This window comes from Ovis canadensis, chromosome 4, assembly GCF_042477335.2.
Source record: "Ovis canadensis isolate MfBH-ARS-UI-01 breed Bighorn chromosome 4, ARS-UI_OviCan_v2, whole genome shotgun sequence".
In the NCBI taxonomy this organism is placed as follows: Eukaryota; Metazoa; Chordata; class Mammalia; order Artiodactyla; family Bovidae; genus Ovis; species Ovis canadensis.
The window spans coordinates 53,001,591-53,018,992 of record NC_091248.1 but is presented as its reverse complement, the minus strand read 5'-3'; the positions used below and the strand labels follow the sequence as shown (position 1 = coordinate 53,018,992).

The 17,402-nt window shown below is 36.3% G+C and overlaps 1 protein-coding gene across 7 annotated transcripts in view; it reads right to left on the bottom strand.

The window, feature by feature from the left end:
* Positions 1 to 17,402, bottom strand: part of CACNA2D1 (calcium voltage-gated channel auxiliary subunit alpha2delta 1) — a 541,059-nt gene that overhangs the window by 426,131 nt on the left and 97,526 nt on the right. For 6 of the 7 annotated variants that reach the window (XM_069586656.1, XM_069586658.1, XM_069586659.1 and 3 more), the window contains exon 2: positions 3,284 to 3,365. In XM_069586656.1, the coding sequence (XP_069442757.1) occupies positions 3,284 to 3,365 (82 nt within the window). Of the gene's footprint in view, positions 1 to 3,283; positions 3,366 to 11,605; positions 11,766 to 17,402 lie in introns of all 7 variants that reach the window. The other variant, XM_069586662.1, reaches the window with a different exon arrangement.

Genomic DNA, 17,402 nt, shown 5'->3' with positions numbered 1-17,402 from the left:
ATGAAGACAAGAAAAACTTTCTGTACCATTCTTAGCAATTCTTTCAAAGCCACTTCCATGCACACCACAATAAGGAAAGTTCTTAAAATTATCCACATAAGTTTTGGTCTAAGAATTTCCTTCTACATTTTTCGTTTTTAAAGAATCTCAAATATAAATGTCCACAAGTGGATATTTGGTGGCAAAGCTTTGACTTCTCCTTTGTATTTTTTATAAAAAGAGCAGTGGAATAAGGAGACATATTAACCTTGTACCTAACTGGGGATCTGCTCACTTTCTCAAAATACATGTGGCAATATAAAAACGTAAAATATTAACATATATTCTAAAGCATAACAAGACTGTCTTCACTGTTGGAATTACATTCCATTTAGTAGCTGTATAACCTAGGAAAAAACTGTAACCTTGCAAACAATTTCTTTCTGCATATTAAAGATGATGATATTCATTTCACAAGGTTGTCCTAAAGATTAATAAAATAATGGTGAGAAGAGCTTAGGACAGTATTTGAACTAATTTAGAAAGAAAACAAATGTAGCCTTTCAGTGGTATTTAAAAGGTTCTAATATTATATTAAGAAAAAGTATAATACATTTATCTCTTTATCCTAATTTTTTCCTCAATTATTTAATCTACTTTTGTGGATAATCATATGCAATTGAAGGACATATGTATTCTTCCAATAAAGTATTGGAAATGGAAAAATCCAATAAAAGATATCTTAGAAGTTGAAAGCATCAGGGTTTAGCAGTTTTATGTAGGCCTATTCACTGTGATCTTTAATAGAAGTTAGGTAGGTATCAGGGCTTCCCAGGTGGCACTAGAGGTAAAGAACCCTGCCAATGCATGAGACTCAAGAAACATGGGTTCAGTCCTGGGTTGGAAAGACCCCCTGACATGGGCATGGCAACCCAGTCCATTATTCTGGCCTGGAGAATCCAATGGACAGAGGAGCCTGGCAGGGTACAGCCCATGGGCTCACAAAAGAGTTAAACATGACTGAAGCTACTTAGCATGCATGCATGCATGCAGGCAGGCACCTGGCAAAATCTCTAACTTTTAAAAGTTAAAGGACTGCATTTATTCAATACTACTTATCAGTCTTCTCTGAGCTAACATTTCATGATGCCACAAAGTTGCAAAAAGATCCTGTTTAGCTATGTTCACTCCCTGTGGTAAAAAGCAAGATGTGTCCTGTGAAGTCAGTAAAAACTAAATTTGGTACTTTTGGAAGATCCATCATTTTAAAATATTGAATTTCAACCCAGAAACCTGCTAAATTCCTCTATTTACTCAACTTTTGTCTGCAGCATGCATCTAACACCCCCAGTCTCAGCAGAAAGCTCACTCTCAACTCTGGTGTCCTTCAGCTAGTCTGTGCTTTGAGTTCTTATGGCCAAAAAGAAATGCGCCTCTTTTGTCCCCGTCATTTACCTTCTGTCTGGATGAAAGGGAAAAGACATATAAACTCATTCATTTACCTTCTTGTCCCCTAATACTTAAATTCCAATAGTAAAGTTTGCTCTTGCCCTCCCTGTTACATACATATGATTTTTTTAATCTGTATTTTCCCTGTGACTGTAATAAGGTGCATGTCTTATAAAAGCAACATTGTAAGGATTTTCTTCCATCTTGTCAATTCTCTTTCATCATCCTAATTCAGACAAGGCTATTTCCTCATTCATCAGTATTCACATTCTTCTTAGCAACCCACACCTCATAAAGCATAATGGAAATGAGATGACACTTATTTTTTCCCTTATGGATTCATTAAAAACTGCAGATTTGGTGAGAGAGGGTCCACATATTAACACCAGAAGTGAAAAAGAGGTCAGCCAAGAAGCTGGTTTTTGAGGCTGGAGAAACACTGCAGGAGTGAAGGAGAGCTCCCAAGAGCAGCTTATTTTTAATTTCAGTTTGTCATGCAATTTTTAACCAGAATCTGTCAATTCTCGTTTATTTTTTCTTATTCCACTAACACCATGACTTTCATAGAGGCTTACTTATTACCCTCCACATTTTCATATTTCAATTTATTCTCCCACAGAGAATCACTGCAGTTCCCAAACATCAGCTTAAATAGTTTTCAGGCATCTTTGCACCTTCAAAAATGGAGATTTTTGATTATTAGGTTGTAAGTTCTCTGAGGAGAGGAACTGTGTCTCCATAAACCCTTGGTAGCCTGCACAGTGCCTGGGACATAGTATGTGTCCAATAAGTATTCATTAGAATTAAGTGTGATAATTGTTATTAACAAAGAACACTTTTCATTTCAAAGCATATTCCTATGTCATGTCACAGATATTTAAGTTTACTCAACATATTCAGTTTGAAAACTACATTTGTTTTACAAAGAGATTCTGGAATAATATATTGAAGTATATGCTTAGCATGTTTTCCTTATGAATTCCTAGTAATTCACAAGGTAACCAACCATTCATTCTAGTTTGCCCCAGAAATGAATATTCACATATATCATACATGAAACCACTTTTACACCATTTCACCTCATTGACCCCACCACTTTTTTTGAAAACAAAAGACCTCACTGCATCACTAGGAACACAGATGAGATAGTTCCAAATTGTTAGATTACTTACATTAAAATGGAAGTAGTGAGACTCCAAAGAAATGACATTTACTTTTTAATAAATCTTATAGAACTTCTATATGCATATGCTCTAACCCAAGGAACATGATCTATTTAAGATGCCACACAAGTATTCATATGTTGCTATCATTTTCAAAAATCACTTTAGAGTGACATTCATAGCCATTTCATAATCATAAGAAAAACTATCTTTTACAAAAGTGTCTGTTTCTCTTGCACACAAGTCTGTATTACCCATCTCAGTGATTCGCTCATGTCTTCAGGCATGGCTGTAAACATTGGAAACCACTTTTGAAAATAAAATCTACGCTCAAAGAATGAAGATATGTTCCCACTGAGGATATTCAAAAGAATCCATCGCAAGCCTCAAAGTAACCACTACAGGTGAGATTCCAATATGCTCTGAAGGATGGAGGAAACAGGATATCCTGATTTGAATTGTAGGAATGAATATATATCATGTGAACTCATGTTAAGTGAGGGTTGTACATAAACATCTCGCTAACTATTAGGGATGTTAATAAATAGTAATACCAGGAGTTTCTCTCAGAATTTCACTATCATATTCCCATGAAAAATTATGTACTATTTAAAACATAGAAATAAAGATTCTTAGAAAAATTGCACTCAAATTAAAGAAAAGATTTGTAAGTTTGGAGGAACTTTACTCACATCGACAAGCTGATTGACTCCACTTGCTGTTTTTGCCAGGGTGACGAGGTCTTCTTGCATCTTATCCACCCATGACTTGATACTGCAGAAATCAGAGGAAAGAATGTTCTATCAAATCTCTGGCAAAGTAAGGTCATGGACTGACATTTGATATGTACAGATTATCCACAGATAATTCTTAAATTACCTTTAAATATTTCTCCTCCCGCCTAGGTCCTACTATGTCTACACCTCCCTAGCCCACTTTTAAGTTATAAGACCAATGAACCTTTAAGGGCAAACCTCTTAGGATGTTAAAACATCAACAACTCAAACGACAGAAATTATAAATATATGCTTAATTTTTATGAAAATTCCATTAAAATAAGTTAATAAATGGAATATTCTAAACTAAACTCTATCTTTTGGTTTACAAGTCTTCTTAAAGTGAAATAACAGTCAGTCACAATTGCATTCATCTCACACACGAGTAAAGTTATGCTCAAAATTCTCCAAGTCAGGCTAAAGCAATATGTGAACTGTGAACTTCCAGATGTTCAAGCTGGTTTTAGAAAAGGCAGAGGAACCAGACATCAAATTGCCAACATCTGCTGGATCATGGAAAAAGCAAGAGAGTTCCAGAAAAACATTATTTCTGCTTTATTGACTATGCCAAAGCCTTTGATTGTGTGGATCACAATAAACTATGGAAAATTCTGAAAGAGATGGGAATACCAGACCACCTAACCTGTCTCTTGAGAAATCTGTATGCAGGTCAGGAAGCAACAGTTAGAACTGGACATGGAACAACAGACTGGTTCCAAATAGGAAAAGGAGCACGTCAAGGGTGTATACTGTCACCCTGATTATTTAGCTTATATACAGAGTACATCATGAGAAACGCTGGGCTGGAAGAAGCACAAGCTGGAATCAAGATTTCTGGGAGAAATATCAATAACCTCAGATATGCAGATGACACCACCCTTATGGCAGAAAGTGAAGAGGAACTGAAAAGCCTCTTGATGAAAGTGAAAGAGGAGAGTGAAAAAGGTGGCTTCAAGCTCAACATTCAGAAAACGAAGATCATGGCATCCGGTCCCATCACTTCATGGGAAATAGTTGGGGAAACAGTGGAAACAGTGTCAGACTTTATTTTGGGGGGCTCCAAAATCACTGCAGATGGTGACTGCAGCCATGAAATTAAAAGACACTTACTCCTTGGAAGGAAAGTTATGACCAACCTAGATAGCATATTCAAAAGCAGAGACATTACTTTGCCAACAAAGGTCCACCTAGTCAAGGCTATGGTTTTTCCTGTGGTCATGTATGGATGTGAGAGTTGGACTGTGAAGAAGGCTGAGTGCTGAAAAATTGATGCTTTTGAACTGTGGTGCTGGAGAAGACTCTTGAGAGTCCCTTGGACTGTAAGGAGATCCAACCAGTCCATTCTGAAGGAGATCAGCCCTGGGATTTCTTTGGAAGGAATGATGCTAAAACTGAAACTCCAGTACTTTGGCCACCTCATGAGAAAAGTTGACTCATTGGAAAAAACTCTGATGCTGGGAGGGATTGGGGGCAGGAGGAGAAGGGGACAACAGAGGATGAGATGGCTGGATGGCATCACTGACTCGATGGACATGAGTCTGAGTGAACTCCGGGAGTTGGTGATAGACAGGGAGGCCTGGCGTGCTGCAATTCATGGGGTCACAAAGAGTCGGACACGACTGAGCAACTGAACTGAACTGAACAGTCAGTCATGCCTGACTCTTGCAACTCCATGGACTGTAGCCCTCCAGGCTCCTCTGGCCATGGAATTCTCCAGTAAAGAATACTGGAGTGGGTAGCTGTCCCCTTCTCCAGGGGATATTCCCAACCCAGGGATCAAACCCAAGTATCCCCCATTGCAGGTGGATTCTTTACCATCTGAGCCATCAGGTAAGTTCAAGAATACTGGCATGGGTAGCCTATTCCTTCTCCATGGGATCTTCCTGACCTAGGAATTGAACTGGGATCTCCTGAATTACAGGTGGATCCTTTACTAGCTGAGCTACCAAGGAAGCCTAAGTCTTCTTAATATAATACTAAGAGTGTGACAAATGAGTATTTGAAAAATTCAAGAAAATAATAAATATTTCAAAATTTCTTATAATTCCAATGCCCAAAGATAGCTCTTAACATTTTGATGCACTCCCCTCCTAGTCTTTTGAAAGCATTTTGTATACTTGAGCACATATTATGTAAAATTCATGTCTTTGACATCAGTCACATGATACTCTTCCATGTCATTACAAGTATTTTACAAATACTGCATTTTAATGGCCACCAAATATTCCATTATCTCTAAATCACTTAATACACTTGACCATACTCCCTTTTAGAAAAAATAAATAAATATATAGCTAGAATGTCTTCAGCTTTAACCACTAAAAATTTCACTGCAACAAATATCTTAGTACATAAAGCTTAAAAGCTTAGTCCTTAGCTAGACTTAGATTTGGAATGACTGAATCAAGACTTAAGTTCTAAAGAAATGGTTTTGAGGATTCAAATCATGGCTGAAGGATCCAGTTCAAATCCTTTCCATGTAGAGTTGAGCCTTGAACAATGTTGGGGGTTAAAGGTACCAAGCCCTCAGCAGTTGAAAATCCACAAATGACCTACAGTCATCCCTCCAGATCCATGGGTTGACATCCACAGATTCAGCTAATGATGGATCACGTAGTACTGTGCATTTACTGAAAATCAATCTACTATAAGTAGACTCACAAAGTTTAAACCCATGTTGTTTGAGGGACAATTGTACATACTTTAGATTAATGTAACAGAGATCTTAAAATAGGAGGTATGGATGTCTAGAGATCTTAGAAAAATTCTAAATTGATGGTCGTATTTTTCCCGCTACTAGAGATTATCAAATACCACACAATTTTCCCCATTCTAATTAATTTGCAATCCCTTCATATATTTTACTTATTCATGCTCATGTTGCAAAAAGTGTATAATCTTTCTGTCCATTCAAATAGAAATAAAACACTAATAAAAACAATAGGAAATAATGATTTACCAGTATTTTAATTTTAATTTTTCTCTCTCTATATATATATGGCATGTGTAGCTACATGTTGCTTATCTCTTCTATTGTTTGGATTTCATTGGCACTAAATGTATTCCCTCCATTTTTTTTTTGACTGACAGTGTTTTCTTTCCTTCTTTTGACAGTGTGATCTAGTTTCATTATACTGCAATAGCAAATAATTCACACATTTAAAATGTTAACTCTTAGATATGTTCATCTTAGAGTGAACATAAACTTTCAAATGAATTTATTTATGGAATAGAAACAGACTCACAGAGATAGAGAATAGACTTGTGGTTGTGAAGGAGAAAGTGGGGTGGGAGAGGGAAGTATTGGATGTTTTGGACTGGCAGATGTAAACCAGTATATATAGAACAGATAAACAACAAGATCCTACTATAAAGCACAAGGAACTATATTCAACATCCTGAGATAAATCAAAAGGAAAGAATATAAAAAAGAATATACATACACATATATGTGTATATATATATATATATGTGTGTGTGTGTGTGTGTGTGTATGCTTCCCTGGTGGCTTAGCTGGTAAAGAATCTGCCTGCAATGTAGGAGACCAGGGTTCAATCTCTGGCTTGGGAAGATCCCCTGGAGAAGGGACTAGCTACCCACTCCAGTATTCTTGTATTCTGGCCTGGAGGATTCCATGGACTGTGTAGTCCATGGGGTCACAAAGAGTTGGACATGACTGGGCAACTTTCACTTTTCATATATTTTTATATACATACACACACACACGTATAAATGAGTCACTTTGCTATATACCAGAAATTACCACAACACTGTAAATCAACTATATTTCAATTTAAAGGTAACTCTTCCAGTAAACTAATTCAAGGACTGAAGCCGGTCTGCCCACAGTAGGACTGACTCTGTCCAGTCAGCATTCACACCAAACTGAGCCTGCCCCCTCCTGACTACTAGCCTTCTCAATGGAATGACAAGGGGCCTGGCTTTGAAAATGTCTAAGAGCAGATGTCAAATCTCTGCTGATTCTACCAGGAAACTCTAAATGTACGGATTCTTTAAAATGCTAGAGAATGAGCTCATCAGTGGATTGACTCTGTGGAAGAACAATAATCCTGGTCCCTCTCCCTATTCTCCAGAAGTTTGTGAGTGGCTCTCAAACATTTCAGAAAAATTTCCCCTGAGGAAAATCACATTATTCATGATTAGTATCTAAAAGGCACTTATGCACATTTTCACTTAGGAAATAGAGTGATGAAGAGTAACACTGAACCACTGTCTTACTCTGACTGACCAACAATCTGAATCTGAAATGGTAGGAGGCTACACCGCCTCTATCAAGGGAACTGGTTCTCATTATTTCAACGCCCAGCCCTGTTCACTGGTTTCACTGCCCTAGTTTCCACTTCTCCTAGAACAGAGTAGAAAAGTGCTGTTTTGAAAATAAACTTTGTATTTCACAAGTGGGAATCACCGGAATTTAACTTAGCATGCATGTCTTCTCCTTAGACAAAAATTTTGACAGAACTACAAGGTCATCAACTTTTTTCAGCTAATTTTGAATGGAACAGTATTAAAACTTGTATGTAGAAGTCTAACTTCTACATGGGAAAGGGATTTAAATTAGGTATATACAGGAGAACATATAAAAGAATAACGAGCTGATTAACTAAAGAAGAACAAGGAAAATTGAAAATCAATCATGAAAAAGGATGGAATGCCTTAGAAGAAAACACAGAGGCTTGATTTACATGTGAAACAAAATAGGTGGTAAATGAAACACATAAAAACAAGGGGTACTTTTCACACAAATGAAAATAAGAAAGAATATTTATTGAATTATGCTGTATGAGTACGATTTTAAAAATGATTATCAAAAAACAAGAAATAAATGGAAAAAGGGTGTAAAATTAAGAAAAATTTATAGTACCATTAAAATAAGTGATGCACACCACATTATTAGAATAACATTATACTTTGTACTACTTACAAGCTGGTGCATTTATTTGAAAAATATTATAAATGCTAATAATTCTTACTACTCTATTAAATAAGTATAAATGTAATCCACTTTTACATCAAGAACAAAAAATTACAGTAACGGATGGGTAGGAGAAAAAAACATAGATATCATCTTCTAAATTCAGAGAAACTATTTCATTTCTCCAAGCAATTACTGAACAAATCCTAAAACCCAGAGAAAATGAATCACCTCTTCTCAAATATAATTCCCAACTTTGACAAATAGTGTTCCCAGCGAAAAAAGAAAAAAAATAGTAAGAAGTGTTACACAAGTCTTTGGCTGGGAAACTGAGAGACAAAGACTATATATGTAAAAAACTTAACTCTAGAATTCTGATTTACGCTAAACTGATCCAAAACGTGCTTTTTATCTTGACACCTGAGTCTGCTGACTGCCAGTGTTCACTGGGGTGAGCCTGTTTTGGCTGAAAAGTAATTCAGGGCCCGTCCAGTCTTCTCTGTCCCACTGACAAGCTGTCAAGAACATTTTATAGGAGCAAAGATTATTTTTTATAGACATAAGGTGTTACCTGGCTTTTCTAAAATGTATAGGCACTTTGCTTTTCAAACCTGGAATGAGAAAATAGTAATGGCTAGGATATAAGCGAAGATTTCATTGATCACAAGGGAAAATATTCACATGGGCAAATTCTCCATCAGTCTTTGTCTTTCCAGGCAAATTGTCAAGCACATGTGTATAACCACCAGGTCTCCGCAATTTCAGGTGGATTCTTTACCAGCTGAGCCAAAAGGGAAGCCCAAGAATACTGGAGTGGGTAGACTACCCCTTCTCCAGCGGATCTTCCCAACCCAGAAATCAAACTGGGGTCTCCTGCTTTGCAGGCAGATTCTTTACCAACTGAGCTATCAGGGAAGCCTTGTATAATCACTGCTGCTGCTGCTGCTGCTGCTGCTGATCACTGTATAATCACTAAGCACTATTAAATGTCACCATAGAGAAAGTTACAGAAGACATAGCCTTTTAAGATGATAAGAAACTAACATAACACTCCATGAGGAAGAATGTGTTGTTTCTTCTCTGTCTGCCCATATAACACAGCACTGTTGGAAAAGATACTAAAACCTGGAGGGGTAGAAATGAAAGATACATATCTTACTATCTGGTTGAGCTTTAAACTGAGTCTGACAGGAAAGAGGCAGAGGAGGAAAAGAATAAGGTGATGTAGGGGAGGAAGAAGTATCTTTTTCTTCTACCTTTCTAAATTCCTGGCTGAGAATCTTGTAACAAAAGACAGATTAATATGTGAAATGCATACAAATTTATCTAATTTAAGTTTTATATGACACAAGAACCTTTAAAAGGAAAGGAAGATCACCTCAAAAAATAGTTAAGCCTAATTAAAAAATGGTTATGTATAATATCTTTATGCTAGATTTGATGAAAAGCAGAAAGATATGATACGGATTTCCCTGGCAGTCTAATAGTTAAGATTCTGCACTTTCATTGCCTAGGGCCCAGGTTCAATGATATGCCATGTGGGAAGCTAAGATTCTACATAGCAGTGTGGCCAAAAAATTAATTTTAAAAAAAAAGATACGCTGGGAAAAAGAATATCAGCTAAGTATAGTAAACTGGGGAAAACAACATATTTCTATTGCTGCCCCATGTCTGAAAAGATAAGGATGCCTTGTTCTGAGTACAGGGAAGACAACGTTCACCAGAGAGGAAGGTCAGGAGGTCCTTCCCAAACATACCACTTCCCAAAGACCTTCAGCTTAAAATACTCAATAGGCCATGTAACCATATTTGGGGGTAGCATATACTCAATCCCATCAGTACCACATGAGAGTCCCTTAAAGTTTACCAGACAGTTGTGTGGGAGGCTGGATAGAGGAGGCTTTCTGCACTAGCTACTTAAATTAAGATATGAAATACAAGTGGAATTTGACAAAATAGAGAAGGGAAGGAAGTAATAACAAAGGCAGAGGGAATGTAAACCATGGCCTAGTCAGCAACCACAAGTAGCCTGTATAGCCAGAGTCCAAGGCTGGTTCAACAAATTATAGAAAGCAGGCAGGAATGGTCGGGAAGAAATTCAAGCAAATAGTTGCCAGACCTAGGGTCTTAAATTACATTCTAAAGCATTTAAACTGTATCCTCAAAATAAAGGAGAGATGATAGAAATGTGAAGTTAGCAAGTAACAAGATCAATTAAGTATATAATGACATTATTTTATAATTCCTGCGATAGCCGAGTGGATGGTAGCTCAAAGAGAAAACAAAAAGTGAGGAGGGAAGGTCAAGACAAGACATAAGAAATGAGTAGTATTCAAAACAGCCCAGTATCAGCGAGAGTAGACAGGGAAACAAAATGAAGACCAAGCAGGGGCTTTCCTGGTCCAGTAGTTAGGGACACTGTACTTCCACTGCAGGGGCACAGGCTCAACCCCTGGTCAGGGAACTAAGATCCTACATGCCAAGCCATGCCATGCCATAGGAGTGTCCAAAAATAGAGAGAGAGAAAGTAGAAGAAACCAGCTCAACAAAATCCTGAAGGACGGCCAACAGGATTTCAAGTCTTACTTGATTTAAATAGTGAATGCAGATGACTCGTGGAATTTCTCAGCTAGACAATGACAGTACAAGAGGAAGAACAAGTTAGAGGAATATTGATGAGTTTTTTTGCTATCGGTTGAGGCAAAGACATTTTTGAGATTGATATATGGAAACTCAGTAGCAACTGAATATACATAGATTTGAAGCTCTCAGAAGTTTCTGTAGAATTGAAAGATGTGGTTGTTACAAAGGACAAAGGTAAACTAATGCATAATTCCCATAGGAGAAGTTTAGAGGGGGAAGAAAACACACGGTAGCTAGAACTCTGTAAGTAACACTAAAAGAGGAGACACAGCAATCTAAGTAGTGGCAAGAGAGAAGGGAATCCAAGAAGAATGGTATCAAAAAAAGTTAGGGAAGGGGAGACTCTCCAAAGAGAGTTACCAAATAAGAAGAGAGAGATTTATCAATCTTATATGTGAGGAGAGAGAACAGTGTGGAACCTAGGAATAAATGGAGAACAAGTAGTTTAGGGCTCCTTTTTGTTTGTTTTTCAGCCATGCCACACCGCATGTGAGGTCTCAGTTCACTGACCAAGGATCGAACCAATGTCCCCTGCATTGGGACACAGAGCCGTAAACACTAGATTGTCACAAGAGACAAAGACATGGTTTCATGCAGAAGGAGAAGGCAAGGAGAAAAGGGGACATCAGAGAGATTTCAGGAGAGAACATGTAACTTACTGACAAGGCAAGGTTTCAAAAGACTCCAAATTCATTCAGCTTTTTCTTGCTCACCCCCTATATTCCAAACATGGTGAGATGGCGGATGAGTGAAGAGATAAGCAGAACACAGGAGAAACTTAATCCATGGCTAGAAAGCGGGTTACTTCTTCCATGGAGACTGAAGGGAAAATGTAAAAGGTTTTAAGTAAATGGAAATAACTGTAATAACTAGGAAAAAAAAAAAAAACTGGAGACAAGTTCTATTTTTTTCTTTTTAATAACAGAAACAGAGACACAGTCCTCTGTTCAGAGAGAGGCAGGAGGTTTTAAGGTAGGGTAGTTTAAAAGTTGCAGGTTTAAAAAGAACAATAGCTGGAGAGTAAGGACCAGTCCTATACTGGAGATCATCAGTTTTTAGCAGTACTACTCAGCTTAACTGAATTTGTCTACCAGTACTAAGCTAAAGAGGGCAAGATGGGAGAAAAAAAGGCATTCAGATGACTATGCAGCAGATACCAGCAGATGGGGGAATAAAGGACTGGGAAAAGTAAATTGAAGGACCTGAAAATTTTAAGATCTCTACTAATTCTAAGTAACAAAGACCACCAAAAATAGTCATTAAAATGTTACAGTATTATATTCATATACAATGCTTATTTTCTTAAACACTTTTCTCATGGAACCAAAAATACTATTACAGAATTTCTGGGAAAATGTAAAAATACTACATTACCAAACTTCAAATTTCTCATTATTTGGGACATTTTTAGACTAATAATCTCACAAAATAATATGTTGGAAGACTAAATGAAGAAAGTGGCCTGAACACATATCTCACTTTAAGTCACCTGAAACAACATATAATTTCTAAAAGAAAAAATTCTTAAAATTATTGAAATAAAACATATTACTCCCAGGAAGCTTAATAGTTTGCTTGAACATCTTTCTCTTAGAAATAAATACATATTACAATATCTGAACAGTTCAAAAAAAGTTGAATCAATGTAGATCTGGTTATAAAGATACAACAGAACTTGACTAATAGGTATAGTGTTTCCATGAGAAAATGCATGGGATTTTTCAAATTGTGATGTCGGGAACACACTTACTCTGCTTATTAGAAACATAACCATGGCTTCGAGTGTTAAATGGTTTAACAGAGGCTTCAAGTAACAAGGATAGGACTAGAGCATGATCTAAGCAGGAGAGTGAGAATGCATGATATTTATAGAGGAAAATGGTGAGAAGTTCCAGAGACTGGGTATGTAGTCAACCACAGAATGGAACACAACTACTTCCTATTTCTCTGCTACCCCTGTATCCCAATTTTCCAATGTTTTTTGAAACCCTGTGTTTTTCAAGCTTCTACAACCCTAAAAAGTCAAAATCTCATGACTTCAATTATCACCTTTACATATGTAATTTGAGCGCCAGTTCTGTCTTAACTATTTGCCAGATTACACCCTTTTGATTTTCCACCATTTTTTCCCAAAAATCTATCAAACTGAACTCAAAATCTTTCCTCCCAATAGCACTAATCTTCCCATGTTCCTTCTACTTGTTGGTCAACCATATTCTCAGTCATCCATGTCCCTGCCATCAATTTCATCATCATATCCCTTCTTCAATCAATCCTTTGTATCTCAGTGTTTTTCCAACACACACTTGATAGCTAAATGCACTGAGATCTTATTTTCTGCTAAAATTCTTGCCTAAGTATTTAACATTCTCTCTTGGTCATCAGAAAAACAGTGCTCATGTTTCATTGATGAGAAAACAAAGTTTAGAGAAATTCGAAATTTAACTGTTCAGCCTTCTAGCTTCTACTTTTCTAAGCCATTTACTTCCACCAACCTCCCATATTTCCATGTGCGTAGATTGTCCTTTTTCACATTCTGCTTTTGCTCTATAACTTCTCCCTGAAATTAAGCCTCTACCATCATTGTGAATAAATTTCACAAATACTTTAATATCACCTTTCACAAACTCCCAAACTAAAACTATGCTTTGTGCTTCTTTTTCTGTAGACTCTCCTGATTACATATACTTTTATTCTCATTTGTCACTCAATCAATATTATACTGCCTTGCATATAGCAGGCACACATATATTTAGTGAATAAATAGAAAAGTGTATTGAAATGTAATCGTAATGTTTTTTAAAATGTACAATTATCTTTACTTAATGCATACAGAGTAAGTGATTTATTTACTAAATTCCCTCTTCTCTCCAAAATTCACATGAGAAAAACATAATCTGCTGAATCCATGTTTCTATAAAAAGCACACACTTTTCAACAAGTAGAATTATTATAAAATATGACTTAACAGTTTAAATATTTTTTTTAATCTCTAGCATGCATATACCTTATATTATAATTCTAAATCTTCCAACTGGATATTAAATTTCACCGGAAAAAAATTAAGTCTTCTAATCCTTCTCTAACTCTACAATAACTCATTACAAAATCAAATACCAGTATATGCTTCCAATTGTTTTATGATGTCTGCAGATCCAGTGTAATCTGGAGAGATTGCTAAAAATTGAGGCAAATATTTTATTGAATAGTTGAGATAATCTTTTATATCCTCTACTTCACTTTACTGTACACAAACAGCACAAATTCTGAAGGCAAATAATATAGTCAAGTTTTCACTAAATTTGAGAAAAAAAAATACTAGTCATGCAATTAATATTGTTCCTTTTGAGATGACATTTGCCTGTCAGATGGCTTTCAAAAGAGTATTGCATAGTTCAGGAAATTTTATTAAAAAAAAAAAAAAGAAAGAAAGAGATGGTAATTCATTTCATTTTGCATGCATTTGAGAAACATCAAATTCAGAACAGCACAAATTACACCCTGCTCCATCTATTGTAAAGTGTAGCAGTTGAGTACAAAGTGTCAAGTTTGTATAGTTATCTATTTAATTGTTTTAAATGTTACAGAGAGAATTTGCCTTTTTACTGGTTGGAATAATACAGCCAAACTGATAGCTAAGAAATGTTGTAACAGGTCCTACAGAGGCTGACTGTCTTCCTTCCTACACTCACATAGTAAGTCCTCAGTTAGAAAAAAAGTACGAACTTCCTGGTATTAGTAATAGAGTATTGAAACAGACATCTTTTCCCTACATCCATCTTGCATTATCCCACTAGTAATTATATAGACAAGAGTAAAAAAGGAAGATATTGATGTGTATATGTCAATCTCAATGTCCCACTTTATCCCCTTTCCCAACCTCCACTTCCCCCTTGGTAACCAGAAGTTTGGTTTCTACAAAAGAACCTCCTGAATAGCACAGGAACTCTGCTCAATACTCTGTATGATCTATATGGGAAAAGAATCGTTAAAGAAGTGGATACATGTATATGTATAGTGATTCACTTTGCTGTACAGCAAAAACTAAAACAACATTATAAATCAACTATACTCCAATAAAAATTAATCTTTAAAAATCTTTTTAAGTTATTGGAGATACACAGAAAATAAATGCAAACAGAAGAGGGCTGGTACAGTATGAGATTGAGAGGAAGAAAAGGAACAGGAGAGTGAGAAGCCCATGCTCTCTGGGGTCCTTGTCCTAAGGCAATTCTCAGCCTATGCTAATATTTTTAAGAAATAATTTTATTTTTAACCCAAGGAAACCAGAAACAATTCTGCCCTGTGGGCCTGGGAAAACATAAAAATATCACAAGGTCTAATAAACTGACCGTTTCAATTGTGTTGATATATAGCTTATTCATAAATTTGAAATAATAAGACCATATATTTCAAAACTGTTCCACTTGCTATAAATATCCCACCAATGCCAAACTTCTCCCAGTTTTGTTATATAATAAAACACCCACAGTGTTCTCATAGTTGGATAAAAAATAACATAAGTAAGCCAAAGATTTAAATAGCCTACACATACTATTTTATTAAATATGCATTTCTTATAACATGGATAACTGTATTATGAAATACTATGTGTGTATGTGTGTGTGAAAGGAACACTTGGTATCTACATTAAACATAAAATTGCTTGTGAGATGCATGTCATGACAGGAACCTTAGTTCCTGAAATTATCCTCTATTTAAACCATTTTCAATAACACTGCTGCTCTGTTTTTAGAAAGCTGTTTAGACTTGTGAAACATCTTACTATTTCATTTTTGTCTGGAGTCAATCCTGAAAGAAATGCAGAGAAGGATGTGATCGTGCTAATCAGGGTGGAAAACTAAAGTACTTGAGAATAGAAGCAAAAAGGTTTTCCCACTAAAAACGGATTCTTATGCTGTTGTGTTCCTCTGCCTTCATCGTCTGTTTGCTTTTCGCTGTCGTGTCTGTCTGTTAATCTGCTTTACAAATATATATACTCATATACACTCATAATACAAATATATACAAATATATATACTATACATATTACTATATGTAATATATGTCCTCTACATATATAATACAAATATATACAAATATATATATACTCATAATTCTCAAAGACCAGATTCTTCACGAGATCTACCCACCATCTTGGATTGATTTTTATTTTATCCCAGCATTTTCATTGTTTCTTTATTTAGCTAATATTTTTGCCTCAGCTGCAGCAATGTGCTGCCAGCTTCCAAGACAACAAATAAGCAATACACTTCAGGGTTGATGTTAGTGTAGTTCCCTGGACTAGCTAGAGGAGAGAGGGTGCTCATACAAGGGATTTGCTCCCTGGAGGCCTGAAGAGCTTTGTTTTTTATGCTTCCACAGCACCCTTAGTTACAACCTGCAGCATTGTCCCTCCAGCCTGGTGCCAAGGGAGGTGTCCCAAATGGCCACACAATCTGCTGGTGTTTCTATGAACCAAATGAGCTGAACTTCTAATTGCACATTATAAAACCTCCATTCACTTTCTTGAGGATCTTCTCTTTCATTGTTTATCTGTATTTTTTCTTAGGGATTGCAGATAGTTCACAAATTTTATTTTACCCTAATTCAAGCATGTAAAGATTATTTAATGTCATAATCAAATTATCCTCATTTCCTTTCTTCTCTGTATTATTTACTGCACATCCACAATATTTCCAATACTGCAAAATCCTTAAATATTTATTATGTTTGGATTCTGACTTAAACAGCCCATCTACTTCCCTTCATAGATCGGTATCCGAAGTGCGGCCAGTTTAAGAGTTTCACAAACATGTCAGTTTTGTCATGTTATTTAATCACATTTTCCGCTAGCCTCAAACGACCTCTCTTAAGTCTCTTCCATGCCTGAAAATCATTTTTCAAGTCGATACTTCAGTTCCTTCTTCTGGGCAAGTCCTCAACCCCTCAGAAACTTTCTTTTTTCTAAGTTCCTAAAAATAGACATAGCCTGTCCTACAAAACATCATACACACTGACATATTGTCTTTCGTTAGTATGATTTTTCCCCAACAATGCTTGATTTCCCTGAGTGGATGGGTCACAGCTTCTCGTTCTGTACTCAGAGAATATCTAGCACATTTCTGAACAGACAGTAAATGCTCAGCAAACAGACAGCATCTAGCACACACCTATGTGCCAACAGCTGTTCTACACACATTATGTGAACAAACTCTTCAATTCTCACAAAAGTTCTATGAGGCAGATGCTATTACAAATCACACTTTACAGATAAGGAAACTGAAGCATAGAGAGGTTATTTTACTTGTCCATGGTCACGGAATTAGTAAGTGACGGAGCTGAGCAATTTACCCTTAGAAGCCAATAGTCTACCATCTTAATAAATGCTAATCGATGTCATTTGAAACGTGGCTTGTTCTCATCTCTTATCTCACCAGACAGCACTCTCTAATT